The sequence below is a fragment of the Vicia villosa genome, linkage group LG2 (assembly GCF_029867415.1).
Source record: "Vicia villosa cultivar HV-30 ecotype Madison, WI linkage group LG2, Vvil1.0, whole genome shotgun sequence".
Taxonomy (NCBI): Eukaryota; Viridiplantae; Streptophyta; class Magnoliopsida; order Fabales; family Fabaceae; genus Vicia; species Vicia villosa.
Window position 1 is genome coordinate 100,661,261 of NC_081181.1, and position 14,953 is coordinate 100,676,213.

Here is a 14,953-nt window from a genome sequence, read left to right on the forward strand (position 1 = left end):
TATATATATTTTGAACTTTTCATTGAATATCAAACAATATACAACAGAGCATCCTCATTAGTGTAAGATCTAAGTAGTATTTCAACTTTACAATCAAGCCAAAGAACATGACTTTTCATATACAGTGACTTATCAAGTAACGAAACAACTGAAAAATCCATTTCAATTGTGAATCAATGTGTAGAAAATTTAACATTATTATCACTGCATCATTAGACATATAATTACTCCCAGAAAAAATGAGATTCATTATGAAGTTTTTGTGTTTTTTTTAATAAAATAAGGCCCCTTCAATGGGGCAAAAAAAAAATGCATTAGGTAAAGGGCCTAAAATTTTAGGCCCTAAAATAAATCTCAATAATTAGGGACTTAATATATTGGGGTTTTAATGGGGCCAAATAGTTAGGGCTTTTAATTAAGGGGCTTGTTTGATAGCTCTAATCCGAATGAGTTAGTTCGAGTAAGGGTATGAGAGGGTATTTAACAAACCTTCTATTTTTTGGCGGTGGTGGCCACATTAATAGAAAGAGAGGCTTGACAGTGGCTCATGGTGGAGAGAAAAGATATTTGATGATATTTGATGAGTGAGTTAATTCCAGTAAAAGTATGAGTGTAGTTGAATGGAAGAAGGACTCCTCTCTCTATATAAGTGATATATAGTGAGAGATGAGAGCCACCATTTAAGTAATTGATACAAACAAGATAGACATGCTAAAATATCTAGCAAAATGTTACATTTATTGAGGGAAAAAAATCATACAAACATCCTTCATTATTCTCCTCCACAAGAAATAACTGAAAATCTTTCCTTAGCCTAGAGTTCCTGAGTAATCTAGCATCAAGTACTAAGAATTGAAAACCAAAAAGATAACCATGTTTGCATGACTAAAAACTTAGGCCATATTCTTCTACTAATCAAGTCTTCTCAACAAGTATTCCACCTGCACTTGCTTTGTGAGAGGCATTATCCAATCTACATAAAGATTGCCAATCAAGCCTGGCTCGATTTTATAGTCAGGATCAACTACTTCACCGTTTCCATTGATCTCTACCACTTGACCGAATGTTCTTGATTTCTTTTCTACTCTGTCATGCACCAATACCTCCACTGATTCATCCGTCAACAACTGCATCAGCCGTTTCCCGTCCTGTAAATCGAAGTAGGCCATATCAAGATACATTTATGTAGCGTGTCACAATGTAAAAGAGCGTGTTATAAGGCAAGTGAAAACTTACTTTGGCTTTAATGGCAGGCTCATATAATTCATGGTATTCTAGAAACTTTGCCTCAGCAACAAATTTCCCATAGTGGATTCTCTTTGAGAGAGCCTGTATCGGTGCCAAAAACATTATAATCATATTTTAATGTTCAAATTTAGTAAGACGATAATCAATAGACTGAACATCATAATACTAGTCAATGAACTGAACATTCAGGACTAAGAAGGCATGACTCGATTGTGATCGGTTCATCAGAAATGAGCTTCTTGTACTTTTACTATCATTCTGATTACGAAACATGAGAAGCTTAATATGTACCTGCAAGCAAAGAGTGTCACAGACAGCAGCTGATCCACAGTTACCATCATCTCCTGGTTCTACCAATCTTGGCAGGAGATCCTTAAAATACATGTCCCAAATCAACTTGTTTATATTGATTGAATTGGCACAGGGATGGAGAACCTAGTTATTTATACAAGACAAAATGAAAGGTAGATCAGTAAAAAACATGAACGATTGCGAAAACTAGAAACATGAACTACTTTTTTTATGAAATTATTTATTTCTGTTAAATACTCTCATGAAGTAAGATAATCTAGATAACGAAACCGTTTGTTTGTCGAATATCAAATGAATTTTCACTTTCGTAACAAGAAAGATGAGAAATTTTCAAAACCTGGGGGTACTTCAACGGTGGAAGCAGTGGTTCAGGTAAGTACTCTGGGAAGAAAGCATGCTCATCTGGGCTCATATATCTCCCCACCTAATTTCAAAGAGAAACCAAGCACAAAACAGTTTAATCATGGAATTTTTTTCTTCCACATTTTCTAAGCTTTAAAAAATTTGTAACAACCTGAGCGTGAAGCTTTTCCGTTTCACAAACCATGTACTCAACCAAAGAGCCACGAAAACCATCTGCAACGAGTGCATCATGGTCATACGTGTCTCCATTGTATGCATACTGAGCTCTCTCTAGAAGACCGAAGATAATGCTATCCTCCTGCCTAATCAAAGAGTGTCTGATGCTCGGTAACGTCAGGCTCTTGCTTTCATCAACCCTTATTTTACCTGAATGTCTGACCAAAAGAAACTGTCAAAAACAGATTCACAAGTTTTCATACTACAAACAATTTGTATTGTTAAGCTGTTAGCACGGCTCGTAGGATTCCACCGTAGGGAAAAAGGTTAATTTCATTCATATACATAACACATACTCAAAAACATGCCCAAAACAAAGTTCAAATTTTCTCAGACGCGGTTGTAACAAGATTATTAGTCATTTTAATTAATAAAATTGTTCCCCTTTTCCAACTTTTTACTAAAAAGATCCAGCAGCTCTATGCCATGCAATAAAGCACGGACACTGGACACTAGAAACACGACCCAGACACTGACACGTCGACGGCAATAATTTGAAAAAAAATCAAATGTAACATAATCACACGTGACACTAGAAACACGATACCGACACGTGGACGACAATAATTTGAAAAAATGAAAGGTGCCGGTTTCGGACACCTACACTGACACGAAGACACCTTTTTTCCAGAGGTGTGGGTGCTGCAGAGCATAAGCCGGCTTCAAAGCAGTTGGATCTAGGTGTAAGGTCCAACTACAGCCTTGCACTTGGATCCAACAAATTCAAGACAAAAACAGTAAATTCAATTCCACACCCAACAAAATGCACCACCAATTTCAAAAGCAAATGCACAATGAAAGCCATAAAATTCATGAACAAACGCATTCCTCAAATAGAAAACAATAGGATCTAACATAAACATTCAATAGCTTTCTCTCTAGGCACTATCATCTTCCACCAACCAACAATAAATGACACATTTATCATAAAAACAGAAAAACAATAAAGGGTTGTTATTGAAAAGAATAAAAAAAGTAATAAAGAGTGATATACCTGAAATGAAAGGTAGAAGGAGCAGAAGAAGAGCTAGCATGAACTTGAAGAGGGCGATAGGAAACAGTGCGAATGGGTGATGGTGGAACAAAGGTGTGGTGTGTACGAGGTAAAAAGGTGGACTTGGGAACAACATGCGAAATGGGTTTGGTTTGTTTTGAACCAAAGTGTGCATGAGGATGATGCAACTTCAATAGTGATTCCATTGTTTTTTTGTTTTGTGTGTGTGTGTGTGTGAAGGTGACAGCTATGAGACAGTGATTGTGAAAATAAAGGGTTTTAGAATTAGTTTTGATATTTTTGATTACAAGTTATAGATTTATATATAGATGTTGGAGCATAAAAGTGTTTGTTCAAAATAAGAAAAAAGAGAAAGAAAAAGAAATTGTTGGGATTTTAATTAGATGATGACGCGGCAAGACAATCGGGATTTGATTAATTAGATAGCGATGATTGAAGTTTATCTGATTAAGAAAAAAATTGTCGAGATTTTATTAGATGATGACGCGACAGTTAATTGATATTTGATTAATTAGATAGCGATGATTGAAGTTTATCTGTTTAAGAAAAAATTGTCGAGATTTTATTAGATGATGACGCGACAGCTAATTGGTATTTGATTAATCAGATAACGATGATGATTGGAGTTTATCTGTTTAAGAAAAAAATAGAAAGAAAAAGAAATTGTTGAGATTTTATTTCGTTGATGACGCGACAAATAATCAGTATTTGATTAATTAGATAACGATGATTGAAGTTTATCTGTTTAAGAAAAAAATAGAAATTGTTGAGATTTATTTAGATGATGACGCAACAGATAATTGATATTTGATCAATTAGATAACGACGATTGAAGTTTATTGTTTAAGTTTATTATCAAAGTTTGCCTCTATTTAGGTTTATTAAATAATCGATTCATTAATACCTATTAGATATATCGACATATAATTGACAAATTAATTGTTATTTGATTTTTTAGTCCACGATTATTGAAGTTTACATGTTTAATTTCATTATCAAAGTTTATCTTTCTAGGTTTATTAAATAATTGGTTCATTGAATGACTATTAGATATAGTGACATATAATTAGTAGATAATCGATGTTTGATTATTTAGTATATTATTGAAGTTTATTTTATTAAATAATTGATTAATCAAATAACTATTATGTATATTGATTATTCAATAATTTTTTTTATAATAGTGATTAAAAAGAGTACTTAAGAAAGTCAAATATGTAGGATTTTTCGATAGGTGACTCATAAGACGATGTACTTAACTTATTTCTTCGTCACGACGATCTACCAAAATTACCATTGATTTAATAATAATTAATTCAATCGTTATGATTGAATTTCAAGTAATATGTAAAAAATAAATATTTCTAAATAAACTCCAATATTTCTAACTAAATCCTAATATTTATTTTTTAAATATAAGTTCTAAAATATAGTTGTTGGAGCATAAAAGTGTTTATTCAAAAGAAGAAAAGAAAGAAAGAAAAAAGAAATTGTGCGAGATTTATCTGGATGGTGACGCGGCAGATAATCAGTATTTGATTATTTAGTCCATGATTATCGAAGCTTATTTTTTTTAGGTTTATTAAATAATTGATTCATTGAGTAATGGTTAGATATATCGATTATTAAATGAATTTTATTATTTTTTATAATATTGATGAGAGAAAGTACTAAAGAAAATCAAATAGATATGATATTTCGACATTATCCTTATTATATTTGTCTTAAATTTCTTTTTCACTCTCAATCTCCATCTTTTTTTTCTCTCATTTTCAATCTCAAATATGATGAAGAAGAAAAAGAACATGCAATCGACCCATGAACGTTAATATGGAAGGACCGCACAATAGGAAGATAACGTAAGAAAAAGAAACCGTGTGAGATTTTATGTAAATGATGACACGATAGATAATCAGTGTCTGATTATTTAGTTTGTGTTTATCTTTTTACATTTATTAAATAATTGATTTATTGAATAACTATTAGATATATCGATTATTTAATAATTTTTTTACAATAGTAATTAGAGACACTATTTAAGATATTTGAATAGATAAGTTTTTCTGACATTATTCGTTTGTTATAAAAAAATATATACGTTTACAACACTATTTTTGAAAATTGTTCTTTATTAAAAATTTTAAAATAAAAAAAATTAAAATAGATTTTTGAGGATTTGGTTTTTAGTTTTAAAAATTAGAAAGAAAAAAAAATTGATACACTTTTCATTATTAGTAAGTTTGTAATAATATGCAACTTAAAAAACAGTTTTTACCAATAAGATTACTAAACATATGTATTTTTAATTTTTTAAATTGATTTTTGGGTTAAATATTTTTTGTCCTTATAAATATTTCAAATTTTATTTTTAGCCCATATTAAAAAAAACATATTTTGGTCCCTCGAAAATTTTTATGCATAAAGTTTTAGTCCTTGCTATTTTCTTAAATTTTTAATTTTTTTTTATTACACTTTAAATTTTAAATTTTGAAATAATTTTTTTCATACATGTTTAGAATACTGTAAGATATTTATTTAATAAAATTTTTTTTTTAAATGAGAAGAATTAAATATGAATTTTTTAAATTTCAAAAGATAATGATAAAAGTAATGAAAATCTTTACTTAAAAATCAAATTTTGAGTTTCTTTTTTTTCAATAAACTTTTTAATAACGTTCTAAACATGTCTAAAAAAAATTACAAAATAGCTTTTTAAAAACTAAAACTCATTCAAGCAAACTCTAATGCTTTATTTGGGAGTTTGGAGAACAATGGAAGAGAGTGTTTTTAAAAAGAGAATGAATGAGAGAAAATAATAGAAGGATTTAGGTGAAGAGGGTTTTGAGATATTTATTTTTATTCAAAAAGCAAAATTCCTGGGGAATTAAAAAGTTGTATTGGAGGAGGGGTTTGGAGAGTTTTGACAAATTGTTCAAATATAATTTTTGGTGTTACATTATTCCAAAAATATGTAAATGATAAGCGCTATTTTATCATTCTATACAAAAAAAAAATTCTAAAAAATGTTAAGGATTTCTTAATGTTTTTAAAAACTAATTATTTTTCGAAGCACTTCATTCCCTTTCCCTTCAAACTAGTAATTTACAAATATTTAAATGTTAACAAAACAATAACTTTCTCTTTTTAATTGCTTGTCACTATTATGAACCTCATTTGGTACCCTATCAATTTTGTTTTCAAATTCAATTTTCTCTCTTTTTTCATTAATTTCAAATTTCACTATATTATATAATTTTAAATCTCAAGTTACATTAATTTTTGTTCTGGACTAGCCCAATTGTACCTTGTTATTCTCTTACTTACTTTGGCATCGGAGTATCTTGCAGGTACAACCCCATTTTTTTTCTCAACCATCACCGAAGATCAAGCTTACCGTTGCTGGACATCTGTTTTGCCCGACGCGAATAATTTCTCTCTTACCTTTCTTCTCATTTGAATACTGTACGATCTTTCCACATACTTTTTTTATCAAACAAGTTCAAAATTCAAAAAACTTTCCTCCACCTTTATTGGAATGCAAAGCTCTCCTTACCTTATTTGTGTCTCAACCTCCTTTCTTTTCTCCTTTATTCTCAACATCTGTTTTTTCCTTCTCCTATTTCCATTACATTTTTTCAATCTCAAATATTAAGAAGAATTCAAAGAAGAAAGAACATGTGATTGACACATGAACTTTAATAAGGAAGGATCACACAATATGAAGATGGATGGAGAGAATGGCATAATTCTGCAAAGTGACGAGATACGAGCCATAAATAAGGATGCACTTCTTTGACCAATTTTAATTTTAAGGTATTAACTCTTCTTGCTTTTTAATGACACTCAGTCATTACGTAATATTTGCAATCAATTTCAAACAAATCGGTAGAATTATAAGAAAAAACCAAGCCAAAAGATTGAAGAAGTGAGCAAAATCTCCAAGGGTGAAGAAAGTTGGGACTTAGTGAAAATTAGAAGAAAAAGGAAGAAAAAAAAGAATTAGCCACTTATTTTCTCCCGGACGCGATGAAGACATAATGGTCGTAATGATCTTATATCGCAATAGATGCTAACGCGGTCACGAGATGCCTTTCGCTGGCACGCATTTTCAGCTTTTTAAAGGAACTTTTGGCTACTTTTTCTTAAAGTTCTGAATTTCAGAGAAAAATTTGTGGCCAAGAGTTTTGGAGCACGAATTCGGACAGAATTGGAGTTATTAGAGAGCTTATTTTAGTATCAAATTTGAAATAAAGATCAAATTGCTTTTCCTTATCAAACTTTACTCCAACAATTTTCTCATTTTGTTTTCGTACCAAATCACTATTGAAATCCCCCTATTGTTTTTAAAAATCTCATTGTTATTACCTTGTTAAATTTAAAATCCTTGTGGAGACGAATTATTTTATTACTTCAACGAGATTAGTACACTTGCTAATTAAGTCATCAAGTTTTTGGTGTTGTTGTCGGGGATTATTGATAATTTGAACAAGGCAGTATCTGTGTGACATTTTGAATTTTGAATTTTAATTTTGTTAATGAATTTTTTAGTTTTTAATTTTTATTTATTTAGTTTTATATTGTTTGATTTGGTACATTGCTACTAAGGATAGACCCAAAAATTGAAAGAACAACGCGCACTATTCGTAAAGCAAAATGAGAAGCACTGCAAGTCACGGAATAGCCAAAAGAAGAGAGAGAAGTAATGGTAGCTCCCACAAGACAAATGTTAGGAGATTATTGAAGAAGATTTGATGCTGGACATATACCCTTAGGATTTAAACTGACTAATCCTGTAACTTTTGATATTAAGAATTTTGTACTTTCAGATTTGAAGGATAACCCATTTGACGAGCAAAAAATCATATATCCTTTGAACACGTTGCTAAATTCTACAAGACATTCTCGATGTGCAAACTATTGAATAAATTTACTGAAGATCAGGTAAAATTACGTTTATTTGGTTTTTCTTTGACAGGTCGCACTAAGGATTTACTGTAATGCATCCCGGATGACACTATTCAAACCTGGAAAGAAATGGAAGACAAATTTTTAGAGAAATATTACTAATATGCTCAATTCGTGGAAACAAGTGCCGCAATTTCCAACTTTGATTAGGATGAGTTCGAGTCATTGTCTTATGCATGGAAAAAGTTCAAGTTGTTACTCTGTTAGTGTCTAAATTATAATATGAGTTCTGTGGAATATATGACACACTTTATCAACAGGTTAAAAACACCAAACATAATGCTTCTCGATGCCTCAACTGAAGTTACATCAAGAGCAAAGACTAAAGATGGGGTAAAGATGTTGATTGAAAATATGTGCCTCAGTCGGCTAAAACCTCCATTCATATTTTCACTACTCCTTATATCATAGTCTAATATATAGTTTGAACTTCCTTGGTTTTTAAAATAATTGATACATTGTGAAATATTTTTATCATGTTGTTGTCATTGGCTTTATACATATATCAATTGGTTTGAAATGGAAGAAAATGATGGCCATTGAGGTGATATCTTTTATTAGATTTACTAGACTAATTAGTATGAAGGCTAGAAACAAGAGTTGTGTTGGGCAAGTCATGGATTACTTTTATATAAATTGTTACAAAAAATGTAAAACACTTGCCTAAAATAATAGACAATATTTTTCTGGTAAGCGTTTCTTATTGTATAAGGTATATAGACAACACTTTTTTCTCTCTTTAAGCACATTATTTACTATGAGAAAGATTGAGTTTCTTGAACAAACACAAGAAATCCTATTAGATATTCACAAGAGAGAGAGGGAGAGAGAGAGAGAGAGAGAGAGAGAATAGGGAAGAAGAAGAATAAACAAACAAGATTGGTTATAACTGTTGTATTATTCACTTACTCAATAAGGATTCAAATATTACAAGTGAATAGCAACAACCAACCTCTCTCAATAACCTGAGAGAACTAGTTTATTTATAGACTCCTAAGCTAACTTAAGCTACAAACTAAATTAAACAGATTGGGATAAAGAAACATGCCCAATTCGATATGCTAACATTCCTAGCATTTCGAATACTACATGCTTGAGCGTTCTTCGACTACAACATGTGAGACTTCGACATCAACATGTAAACAAACTACGAGAACATGCTTGATATTTGTCGAACAAAGAACCTACCCTTCTCGATACTAGATTTAGATCCACAATCTCACAAACCCCCACCTTGGAACATACTCTATAACATTAAGGAAACAAACTAGCTTTCTTCATGCCGCTTTATTAACTTCATACAGTGGAAAAAATTGCAACTTGGCATTGTCTTGGTAATCATATGAACAACATTGTGATCTGTTGAAACCTTCAGAACTTGGGCTTCCACATGCTCGATTATTTCTAAATTCAACCTCACATCGATGTGCTTAATTTGCTCATGATAGACTGAATTCTTCGAAAAGTGTATTGCACTTTTGCTATCATATTTAATAGTGATTGCTCGACCTTGAAGTTTCCGCTACATAGCAAAGCGTTCAAGCCACAATGCTTCTTTCAGAACTTAAGTGAGGGCAATATATTTTGCTTTAGTGATTGATAAGGAGACAATCTTCTGAAGTGTCGCTTTTCAAGTGATAGATGTGCCAATTATAGTGAAAACATATCCATAAATAGATTTTCTAGAATCCATACAACCTGCATAATCAAGGTCGATAAATCCTTAAATTTCTACTTTGCTATTGTAACACCCCAATTCTACCCAGGCATATAGGTACAAATATCAGAGTATAAAAATTAAATTCATAAAAACAATTAGGGCGTTACACTTAAGTAACCACATAACCAAACATAACATACTCGTAAAAGATGCGTAACACAAATAATCAAAGAGGAAGGATTCTCATAAACACCTGAATGTATTCATACTTATATATATGCATCAGTAAACAAAACATCCACAACATTCCTCCAAAATACACCGTATGAGAAGGTATCCAAAATACATAATATGAATACATCCAAAGGATCAAATATACATCAAAAGGATCCTATAAGCATTATCTACAAAATAAGTGTTTGATCCCCCCTAGGTGTTACGTATCACGAGCGGACGACACTAAAACGGACGACTACTAAAAGAGCACCTACACTTGCGGATCACCTGCACATTACCCACGAGTAGGTAACATTAAGGCAGAAGGGTGAGAATGTAATTCATAATGAAAAGCATGATAAATATAGTAATGCCAACAAGTATCATCAAGAATCATACAACAAAATAGTCCACTAAGTCAACCACAATCAATATATAAGTAATGCGACACATGAATGATAACATAAATTATAAAAACAGACGATGATGAATGAGACTCGACTATGCATATGCATGTGGTACCAAATTCGGAGTAAAACTCCTCCTTGTCATTATGACAAATACACCTTGCCGAGCATTATGCTGGGACTTTATTCCACTCAGGAAGCCCGCAGGCTGTCGTCATCGAGCATTTAGCTCCCACTGATGACCTCTTGCCACTCAGGCTAATATACCGTTACCGAGCATTAAGCTCCTACTGGTAACCAATGCCCGCAGGCCATCTGTTAACAGCATTCCGCCATTAACGTATTGAAATGTTATGCTGTGCATATAAACGACTCGATTACATAACAACAACAACAATAAAATAACTCAGTCACATATCCATATCACACCGGTTATATTAATCCACACGGATACATCACCAAAATTGCCACTCAGGCGTTCAAATTCACACAACACACATATACAGTCAAAACATACTCGATTAGCAAATATCATTTCGCAAAATACATTTATGAAAAATTCATTCAACCACCAATACACTCCTCTTTATCATAAAGCATACTCAAGGGTTCCCATAATACTTCAAACGGCGCGTAGAAACGACCTACGGTTCAAAAGATACAACGAAACGAAGTTTGGAAAATCTATATTTCGCACAGTCCGCTTGAGCTCCGCTCAGCGGACCCAGACAGAAAATTATCAGACAAAAATGCAGAAACTCCGCTCAGCGGACATCCACAGAGATTTTCCTGCAAAAGAACCTCCGCTGAGCGGACCCTAGGCCGCTCAGCGGACCTGCGTAAACCTAGAAAAATCAGTTCTGCAACAGACCTGCAAAATCCCACCCAATCATCTCAAAACCTCAAATAAGCTTCCCTACACATCCTACACAACCCATACATGCCATATATTCACTCTAACAATCAATGATCCATGGTTCACTCACTAAATGTCAATAACCTAATAATTCCTTCATGAGCAAGAAAACATGGAGAAATGAAAAACAAACATGATCAATGGGGATATCTATCATCATACTACACATACACACCACAAAATCAAGTTTATAACTTCAAAACTCACAAAACACCCAATCCACCATTGTTGGTCAAACTTAGAAAAGAGCAAGAACAAGAACAAAACAAACAAAACTATAAGAATCATACAATCAAGATAAACTAGATTCACCCCCTTACCTTGGTTAGATTCTTGGCTCTAGCTTGGTTTGGATTTCTACAACTCTCTTCTTCTCTTTGTTTTTCTCTTCTTTCTCTTCTCTTCACAAGTTTTCTTTCTTTCTTTCCAAAATATCTCTTTTTCTCTCTATAACTCTTTCTATTTCTCTACTTCTCATTTTCACCCACTCAACTCTCATAAATTCCAATTTTGGCCCAAATGTTACTAAACATTAATTCTAACCAATTAACACCCAAAACATAATAATTACACACATGGAAAGTAATAAGTAAAATATTAGCATAATTAATATTTACCGACTGACTCGACTCAAAAACGGTAAAATTTAGGAAATGTAGCAAACATCACAATTAATCAGAAAAACACATTTACGGGCGTTACAGCTATCATCACCGTGGGTTCCACCATAAATTAGGGCTCTACTTAGAGACTCATTTATGTACCTTAGAACCCAATTCAATGCTTGCTAGTGCATCATTCCATATACTTGCTTACAAGGCTCACTGCATATGTTATGTCTAGCCTCGTACAAACCATATCATACATCAAAGAGCCTATTATACTAGCATATGGAATGGTATTCATATAGGCTTTTTTGACTTAAGTACTAGGACTTTGAGTCGTACTTAGCTTGCATTGAGGATTTGTTGGTATTACAACAGGCTTTGATTTCGACATACCAAATTTGTCGAGTATTATCTTCAAGTATGTTTCTTGAGATAAGCATAATCTAGATTGATTTCTATATCTGTAGATGTCAATCCCAAGAATCCTAGATGCAACTCTCAAATCCTTCATGTTGAACTCCTTATTGAGTTTAACCTTCACCTCATTACATCCTCGACACTGTTGCTTGCTATGAGAATATCATCCACATAAAGCAATAAAATAACAAGTGAATTTTCAAGTCAAAATCTATAGTAAACACAATGGTCAAACTGGCTCCTAGTGAAACCTATGTGTACCATGAACTTGTTGAATCTCCTATTCTAATGACAAGGATATTATTTTTGGCCGTATGGTGACTTATTCAGCTCGCACACATAATTTTCCTTTCCCTTTTGTGCATACCCTTTAGGTTGCTTCATCAGGATTATTTCATCTAGATCACCATACAAGAAAGAGGTCTTCACATCCATCTATTCAAGTTCTCGGTCAAACTTTGCCACCATGGCTAACAACATTCTAATAAATGTATGCTTCCCAACAGGTGAGAACACATCATTGAAGCCATATCCTTATTTTTGAGTGAAACCCCTATCAACCAACATTGTCTTGCATCTCTTTGACATCACTAATTTGATTCCTTCATAACCTTGAAAATACTTTGTTATGTTATTCTATGGATTTCTTGAGGAAATCGGAAATCTTGACGACACAAGATTCAGGCGGAAACGGCTACTAACCGAATCGACTACGCCAACCTCTATGTTTGCTTATGAAAGTTTTTTATTCAGAGAACTGAAGGAACTGTGAACGGTGGAACTGATACGCAAACATTGATTTGTAGAAACATAGAAATCGGAAGTTGATTCGTTTTTTATTCGGTAACCTAAGGAAGTTACGAATTGGTGAAGTAGAAACTGGTTCTAGAATCATGGAAATCGCAGGGATCAACAATTTATTTCAACATATGGCGCCACTGTTTCGTTCGTGAACTAGGAATGCATGTTCTATCTTCGAAGGAATCATAAATGAAGAGATTTAAATAAATATTGATCTTTAGGGCTGTTAATGATACAGTTCTATTGGAAAACTGAACCGAATCGAACATAACCATTATATAAAGGCATGTGAACCGTATCGAAACGTTTCAATTTTTTTAGAACCGAACTGAACCAAAAGTTTTGGTTTGGTATAATGGTTTGGAATTCCGAATCGTACCAAACCATTATAATACAAATTTTCCAAACCGAACCATTTATTAAAAAACTGAACCATTATACTTGATTTTGAATTTTTTAAATAAAAAACCTATTTAAATTTATTTTTAGTATTTTTTAATAAACTTTTTTGATATAATAATTTACATAAGTTTTTTTAACTTAAAATACCTTTTTTTTATCTACATTCACAATCAAAATCCAAATTAATTCAAAATCGCAAACTCATTAAAAAAATTACAAATTAGTCAACTTTTATAATATTTAGGACTGTTTGGATAAATTGCTTATTAATTGCTTATAGCACAAGTGCTTATAAATAAGCACTTGTGAATAATCTTGAATAATCCTATAAAAATGTCATAAGCTGTTTTGATAAAGTCTCCCAAACAGTGTCATAAAACTTATATCAGTAGATAAGCTCGAAATAGTCAATCCTAGTATCTAAATACAACTTTTCTTAAACAAAAATTCAATCGAACCGTTTCTTAAACCAAAAGCAACTAAAATTAAACTAGAGTGTTCTGAAACCCTTTTAACTTACAAAGTCTTCATCATCATCATCATCAAGATTAACCAATGTCGGAGATATTATCTCTATAAAACAAAATCAAAATTACAACGACAAGTTAGATATCACATAACCATAACCAAGTTAGATATCACAACTAAAATGTAAGTCTATTCATATCGATTTCTCGCAACGAAAACAAAAATGGAAAGCAACAACCATATAAATTATAATGACAAACAAGTTAGATAATAACATAACCATAACCAACATGTCTTCCAAAATTAGCAGTTAAATATATCCGAGTTTGAGAATTAACTACAAGTATCAATCGTTTTCAAACTTCAAACTATTCAATTGAGTATTTATTTTCAATTATCTATTCAATTGCCTCATACCACATGGAAAATCAAGAAGCACAACAAGATTACTTTATATCAACAATCATATTTCTAATCTTGAATCACATATAATATCGATCTAATCATGTAACACAGAAAAAACGCAAAACACTAACAAAAACAAGAATGGTACTTTCTCAGGCTTTATTATCACAAAATGATAAGTTATTTATAAAGCAAATTCAACTTGAACATTACTCATAGATTAATATCCAAATTATATGAATATGAAATTGAATGCCATCAAAACAACAACTCCTTCCCCCATCCCCCAACACATACAAAAACAAGGATATTTCCAATTTCCAAACCAAATTCAAATCCCATATCTGAAACATATGTTATTCTGATTTCAAATCAAATTCAAAACCTGCCACAAAAAATTGAAACTCATCTCTACATCAACAATCCAAAACTTACACAATATATAACAAAAATATCCACCATCAATTTATTCTACATTGCATCGAGACCACAAAATCATTTTACCCATAACAAACCAAACCTACATATTAGACG

The 14,953-nt window shown here is 32.1% G+C and overlaps 1 protein-coding gene across 2 annotated transcripts; it reads right to left on the reverse strand.

Annotated features, from left to right (window-relative positions):
• Positions 1-721: 721 nt before the first annotated feature.
• On the reverse strand, positions 722-3,420 carry LOC131646523 (chorismate mutase 3, chloroplastic-like). 2 transcript variants are annotated; one of them, XM_058916542.1, is made up of 6 exons: positions 3,134-3,420; positions 2,075-2,297; positions 1,898-1,984; positions 1,540-1,683; positions 1,237-1,329; positions 722-1,148 (listed from the first exon to the last, which is right to left on the reverse strand). In XM_058916542.1, the coding sequence occupies exons 1-6, from the start codon at positions 3,337-3,339 to the stop codon at positions 912-914; spliced, it is 990 nt and encodes a 329-aa protein (XP_058772525.1). In that variant the 5' UTR covers positions 3,340-3,420; the 3' UTR covers positions 722-911. The 2 variants fall into 2 exon arrangements, with proteins under 2 accessions (XP_058772525.1, XP_058772526.1); XM_058916543.1 differs by having other exon boundaries at positions 2,075-2,289; positions 3,134-3,262.
• Positions 3,421-14,953: the final 11,533 nt, after the last annotated feature.